This window comes from Leptopilina heterotoma, unplaced genomic scaffold (genome assembly GCF_015476425.1).
Source record: "Leptopilina heterotoma isolate Lh14 unplaced genomic scaffold, ASM1547642v1 Lhet_396, whole genome shotgun sequence".
Taxonomy (NCBI): Eukaryota; Metazoa; Arthropoda; class Insecta; order Hymenoptera; family Figitidae; genus Leptopilina; species Leptopilina heterotoma.
This window is the reverse complement of record NW_025111061.1, coordinates 8015-15009: the sequence shown is the minus strand read 5'-3', so window position 1 is coordinate 15009 and position 6995 is coordinate 8015. Positions and strand designations below refer to the sequence as shown.

At 37.9% G+C, this 6995-nt stretch overlaps 1 protein-coding gene across 1 annotated transcript; it reads right to left on the bottom strand.

The window, feature by feature from the left end:
* Positions 1-5915: 5915 nt before the first annotated feature.
* LOC122506100 lies at positions 5916-6701 on the bottom strand. Its single transcript, XM_043618093.1, has one exon. The coding sequence runs from the start codon at positions 6699-6701 to the stop codon at positions 5916-5918; it is 786 nt and encodes a 261-aa protein (XP_043474028.1).
* Between the last annotated feature and the right edge of the window lie 294 nt (positions 6702-6995).

The window sequence follows — 6995 nt, the reverse complement described above, 5'->3', positions numbered from 1 at the left end:
GCGAACGCAAAGCATGAGTTAGAAAAGGACAGAGATATATTTGTGTCCTTGCCTATCTCATGCGTCTCGTTCGCGAACGACTTTCGCGAACCTATTGTGCGGTGGACTATAGACCTTTTCATTTAAGGAATCTGTACTGCGCAAGCGCGGAATATATATATAGAACTTCCGACAAAGTTTCGAGCACTTTTTGTACAAAATGCACAGTGCCAATAGTGAAAAGTAATTAAAAAATATTACTAATGAATGTAGAAAAAAAAATTAGCGTGTATTAAAAATGAGCAGTATCCCTGAGAAAAATAATCCACAAAAGAAAAAAATTGATGCACAAAAGAAATGTTGTTTTGGGAATTGCAAAAGTGATACTCGTTGCAAGTCTTATTTGACTGAAAATTATTACTTTATTTCTTTCCCAAAACCGTTTAACAGTTAGAAAATGAAATATTAGGAATGAAAATATTCGAAGTAATTGCAAAACTTGTCAAGTATGTCGAAAATGAGACCTGTTGGTAAGGTTATGTTCATAACATAACACAACCTTATTTACATGTAAACAATATAGACTTTTTTACCCTTTAAACACTGACTTCGTCTTCATAACCATATTTTTAATTGACAGACAGTATTTTTCTCTACCTGTTCAAACATTAATTTTGCTTTTAGAATGTCATTTTCATCGAGTTTTTTATTTGAATTGTTATTAGCACCGGTCGTATGAAATTTCCTAAAAATCAAATCGATCGAATATCCATTACATCGAATTTCAAAACATCGAATGCTCAATACATCGAATTTTCAAAACATCGAATGCTCAATATATCGAATTTTCAAAACGTCGATTGCTCAACACATCGAATTTTCAAAACTTCGAATGTTCATTAGATCGAATTTTCAAATCTTCGAATGTTCATTTGATCGAATTTTCAAAACGTCGAATGCTCATTTCATCGAATTTTCAAAACTTCGAATGTTCATTAGATCGAATTTTTAAAATTTCGAATGTTAAATTGATCGAATTTTCAAAACTTCGAATGCTCATTTCATCGAATTTTCAAAACATCGAATGCTCATTTTATCGAATTTTCAAAACTCTTAATGCTTATTACATCGAATTTTCAAAACGTCGAATGTTAATTTTATCGATTTTTCAAAACTTCGAATGATCATTTCATCGAATTTTCAAAACTTCGAATGCTCATTACATCGAATTTTTTAATCATCGAATGTTAATTTGATCGAATTTTCAAAACGTCGAATCCTCAGTTCATCGAATTTTTAAAACATCGAATGCTCATTTCATCGAATTTTCAAAACTTCGAATGTTGATTTGATCGAATTTTCAAAACTTCAAATGCTTATTACATCGAATTTTCAAAACTCCGAATGCTTATTACATCGAATTTTCAAAATGTCGAATGCTCATTAGATAGAATTTTCAAAACTTCGAATGCTTATTTCATCGAATTTTCAAAACGTCGAATGCTCATTTCATCGAATTTTTAAATCATCGAATGTTAATTTGATCGAATTTTTAAAACGTCGAATGTTAATTTGATCGAATTTTCAAAACGTCGAATGCTCAGTTCATCGAATTTTCAAAACTTCGAATGCTCATTTCATCGAATTTTCAAAACGTCGAATGCTCATTAGATCGAATTTTCAAAACTTCGAATGTTAATTTGATAGAATTTTCAAAACTTCGAATGCTTATAACATCAATTTTCAAAACTCCGAATGCTTATTTCATAGAATTTTCAAAACGTCGAATGCTCATTTCATCGAATTTCCAGAACTTCGAATGCTCATTTCATCGAATTTCCAAAACTTCGAATGCTTATTTCATCGAATTTTTAAAACATCGAATGTTAATTAGATCGAATTTTTAAAAAGTCGAATGTTCATGTCATCGAATTTTCAAAACTTCGAATGCTCATTAGATCGAATTTTCAAAACATCGAATGCGTATTTCGTCGAATATTCAAAACGTCGAATGTTAATTTGATCGAATTTTTAAAACTTCGAATGTTAATTTGATCGAATTTTTAAAACGTCGAAAGCTCATTTCATCGAATTTTCAAATCTTCGAATGTTCATTTGATCGAATTTTCAAATCTTCGAATGTTCATTTGATCCAATTTTCAAAACGTCGAATGCTCATTAGATCGAATTTTCAAAACTTCGAATGCTCATTTCATCGAATTTTAAAATCTTCGAATGTTCATTTGTTCGAATTTTCAAAACTTCGAATGCTCATTAGATCGAATTTTCAAAACTTCGAATGTTAATTTGATAGAATTTTTAAAACTTCGAATGTTAATTTGATCGAATTTTTAAAACTTCGAATGTTCATTTTATCGAAGAGAATTTAACATCTGAGTTTACTATCTATGTAATATGTTCTTCCTAGGGAATTTTGAAAGTGCGCGAGATTTGAAATCGTTATGGTAAGTGACAATTTTTTTTATTGAGTAAATCTTTTTTGTTTGTTTACTAATTACTTGTCAGTAAATGTTTATTATTTTGTTATATAAGTATCACTATTATTATGATTATTTTAATTTATATGATAGTTTTTATTATAAGGTAATTAAATTAAATTGTGGTTATCTATTACAATCATAGATGGCTCTAGTAATATGAATATGTGTTTTACAAATTTTTATAAATATTAATCTATTTTTAGTATAATTATTAATATTGTTATTCTTATTATTGTGTAATTGTGAATTTATTATGTATATTTAATGTAATATTGATTTATTTAGAAGTCAGTAAGATGATCGTTAAAAAAAAGTAGTGAATATTTCTTATTTGTCTAAATATTTCGCTTCTAAATGAAGAGTTCAAGTTTCTTTTATCTATTTATAATGAATGATTGAATGAATGAATGAATGAATTACTTAATTATTGTGCATAAATTAAAATTATTTTCAAATTAAATAAAATATTGTGTATTGTTATTATTTTGTTATTTCTTTATATAGTGAATATTAAATTGCATTACTCTCTACTTTAAATAAGAAATAGATTCTATATGTAAGTAATACTTAAATTTTTATTGTAAATAAATAACAAGATTCCTACAGAAATCCGAAATTAAAATTCCATACCTTTTCCATGATTTATAGGTCAAACTTTTACGACATTCCAGTGCAATTTTAAATATAATTTCATTACTTTTGGGCTCTTCGAAAATAGTTTACTTATTGAATAGCCTCGACTCTTTGATAAAAAATTTAAAATTATCTAATATTATCAAAAATTCAAATATCCGAATTGCTTAAAATTCAACATTTTTTCCTCTTTTTTTATGGGATTTAGCTTCATTATTTTTGGGCTCTTCGAAAACAGTTTACTTATTAAATAGTCTTGACTTATTATTATTATTATTATTATTATTATTATTATTATTATTATTATTATTTTTTTTTTTTTTTTTTGTAGTCGGAAGTGGAAAATCTGCGAATTCAGATACCTGGGTAATGAATTCCAGGTTATGTGGGGGTGACCGCTCTTGTTCCGGTCTACCCACTAAAAACCACTCCCGTCTTAATTTGGGACACTTGATCCACCTGCGGAACTACCGTCAGGCCTTCAACTTCGCAAATGGTGGTCCCCTTGTCCTACTCCTTAACTGGGCCTTAATCCGCCCATACAATGCGGAAGCGTGGGTGGGAGGAAAACTAAGTGATTTCCTCCCCCCATGCTCACACACAGCTGAGCACTGGATTCCTTCGGTCAACCTCGTCTTCCGTCTCTATGTTTTTCTTTCATTACTTTAATAATGAAGGATTCAATATGCCTCCACGAGTCCACGTTCTGAACCATGGTAGACACCATGTTATCGGCGTTGATTTCAAAGCCAACTGCCGTAAACATGGCCATTCTATCATGGCTCCAGTGCCCGCAATAAAAGAGAGTATGCTCCGCGTCATCTACTGCAGCGTCACAGTAGGCGCATTTTGCTACTCTCTTAATCTTAAACCTGTGAAGGTACTGTCGGAAACATCCGTGACCTGACAACACTTGTGTCAGGTAGTAGCCAACTTCACCGTGCTTTCTTCCTAGCCAAGTGGCGAGGTTGGGGATCAGGCGATATGTCCACCTTCCTTTAAGATCCCCATCCCATCTCTCTTGCCATTGTTCAAGGAGTCTACATCTCGCCTCTTTGCGGATAGCCGCTTTGGCGAGATTTCTACTCTGCTCTTGCGAGGTAACTAGATCTTTGTTACGCTGAAAGACTTCCTGTCTTTCCCTCGCCAGTAAGTCCACTGGCGGGAGACTCGCAAGAACTAGAGCAGCGCTCGTTGAAACTGTTCTGTAGGCTGAAACCACTCTCCGCGCACAACCACCCTGTGCGGAGAGTAGCTCGTCAGAGATGCCGCGGTTCTTTAGGGACTCAGCCCATGCAGGGGCAGCGTAGAGCTGCTTTGCTTGAACCACGGTCGCCACTAATCGGCGTTTCTTTTCCCTGGGGCCACCGACATTGGGCATCATCCTAGATAGGTTTCCCATACAGTCGGCGGCATTCAGTGACGTGATCTTAGAATGTTGGTCGAACTTTAATTTTCGATCCAACGTCACTTCCAGGTACTTTAAACTGTTTCCCCAGGAGACTTCAGTCTGTCCTATTCGAATCTTCGGGACCTCAAAGGATCTTTTACTTGTGACAAGCAAAGCTTCTGTCTTCTCTGTAGCCATTTGTAGGCCGTTGAGATCTAACCAGAGCTTTGCTCGTCTCAAGCTTTCGTTGACCCTTATTTCTAGAATCCGAGAAGTCCGCGCGCCACACACTATAATGACGTCATCCGCAAAGCCAACCATTATCGTATCTTCAGGTAAGTCAATTCTAAGGAAGTCATCGTACATGACGTTCCATATAAATGGACCCACCTTTGATCCTTGGGGAGCTCCGCATGTCATTTCATGTTTGAGATGACATGCATCGCTCTTGTATTCAACCCATCTGTCGCTGAGATAGTTGTCTATCATTCGCAACAGATAGGTTGGTACCCCTTTACGACGCATCGCCTTGATGCAATTGTCCCACTTTGCGGAGTTAAATGCATTACGTATGTCGATGGAAATAAGCGCGCAGAATCCCTTCTTCTTGTCCTCTTTGACTTTCTTCGCATGGTTTACAACAGTGAGTATTGCGTCGACTGTTGACCGGCCTTTACGAAAGCCAAATTGATTCTCCGATAGGCTATTTTCGCCTATCAGAATTTCCTGAAGTCTCTGCAGAACCATTCCCTCTAGAAATTTGCCCATCGTATCCAATAAACAAATTGGTCTGAACGATGTGACCTTATTCAGAGGTTTATCGCCTTTCCTGAGAAGGACCAACTTCTGCGTTTTCCAGTCACCGAAGAACTCTCCGGCTGTTAAGCACGTATTAAAGACGTCAAGAAGCAACTCAGGATCCACTGCGACAATCTCTTTTAAGATTTCGCTCGGTATCCCATCATTGCCCGGCGCTTTACCGTTTCTTAACGTCTTTGCCACCTTTTTCAATTCCTCAATCGTGAAGAACTCCTCGTCTCGTACTACGCAGTGAGTGTAGTCCTCTCCAGAGAGAGGGCTAGGTTCCGCATAGGGAAACAGTGCCTTTATGATTTTCAGGACCCAAATCGGATCATCCAAACCAGGGGTTTTATGCCTTGTCACTAATTTCTTAACGACAATCTTAAAAGCCAAACCCCACGGATCCTTCTCGGAATCTCCGATTAGGTCCCTCCAGCAACGGCGTTGGCTACTTTTCACGGCCTGCTTAAAAGTACGTCTGGCTTTATGCCATGTTTCCCGCAGCTGGAGGTTTCTCTTCGAGTGAGTAAAATGCCTCCTTGCTGCGTGGCACTCTCTCTTAAGGCAGGCCAGTTCTTCATTCCACCAGTACATAGATCCCTTTCCCGTTTTTATTTCTGCCGGCGAGGCATAGAGTGATTGCAAGCTCGAACAATCACCCGCCTCGCCTCTCGCACTACACCCTTTAAAGAAGCTGGTTTCCTCACCCAGTTTGACTTGCGAATAAGTCGCGACTCTTCTAGGGACTCCGCCAGCTTCTCCCTGTTTAGTCTCCTGAGGTTCCAAGAGGCTCCCTTGCTACCATTTTTTGGTGCGGTTCGTCCTCGAAGTTTTCCCTTAGAGACTAAAAACTCTATGTACTGGTGGTCACTCAATGTTTCCTCATCCAGTACCCTCCATTCTCTTATTCTGCGGGCTAGGCGAGGAGATGCGATTGTTAAATCAAGGATAGATCCTGATTCTCCCCTCCTGAACGTGAACTCGTGGCCCCGGTTTAACACCACCAGCCCATTCGTCGCCAGCATATCGGAAACCAAGATTCCTCTCCTGTCCAGACGAGTCTCCCCCCATTCCGGCGACTTACTATTGAAATCTCCCGCAATGAGGACATCCCCGTCGAAAGCTCTCAGGCTCTCTTCAAGCGAGTGAATCTCGGTGTCGAATTTTCCAAGTGGGTCGTTGGGCGAGAAGTAGCAGCTGTATATGCGAATACCCGCCATCTCCACCCAAACATACCCCTTGTCCGTACCTAGGAATGAACCGGCGGTGATATCCGGATTACATATATGTATTGCTGATCTACCTGATGAGTCTTGAAACCAGTTTGAGAATCCTTGCTTCTTATACTGCTCACTAATGAGCAGTATATCCACTCCTCTCTCTCTGGCAGACTGCATCAGGAGATTTTGGGCAACACTACCCTTTCTGAGGTTGACCTGGAGAAATCTTACCTCTTCTGCTTAAGCTTCTTTAGTTCTTCCCTATAGACGGGGCAGGACCCGCTTCCTGGAGCGTGCTTTGTCTCCTTCATCCCTTTGTCCTCACAAGTTGTGCAATGGGATTCCCCTGCACAGTTCTTGTGGGAATGGTCTAAGGAGCCACACTTCCAGCAAGCTTTGCTCCTATCGGGTCCTTTGCAGACCCTTGCGATATGCCCATAACTAAGGCATTTATGGCATCTTTCCACTTCC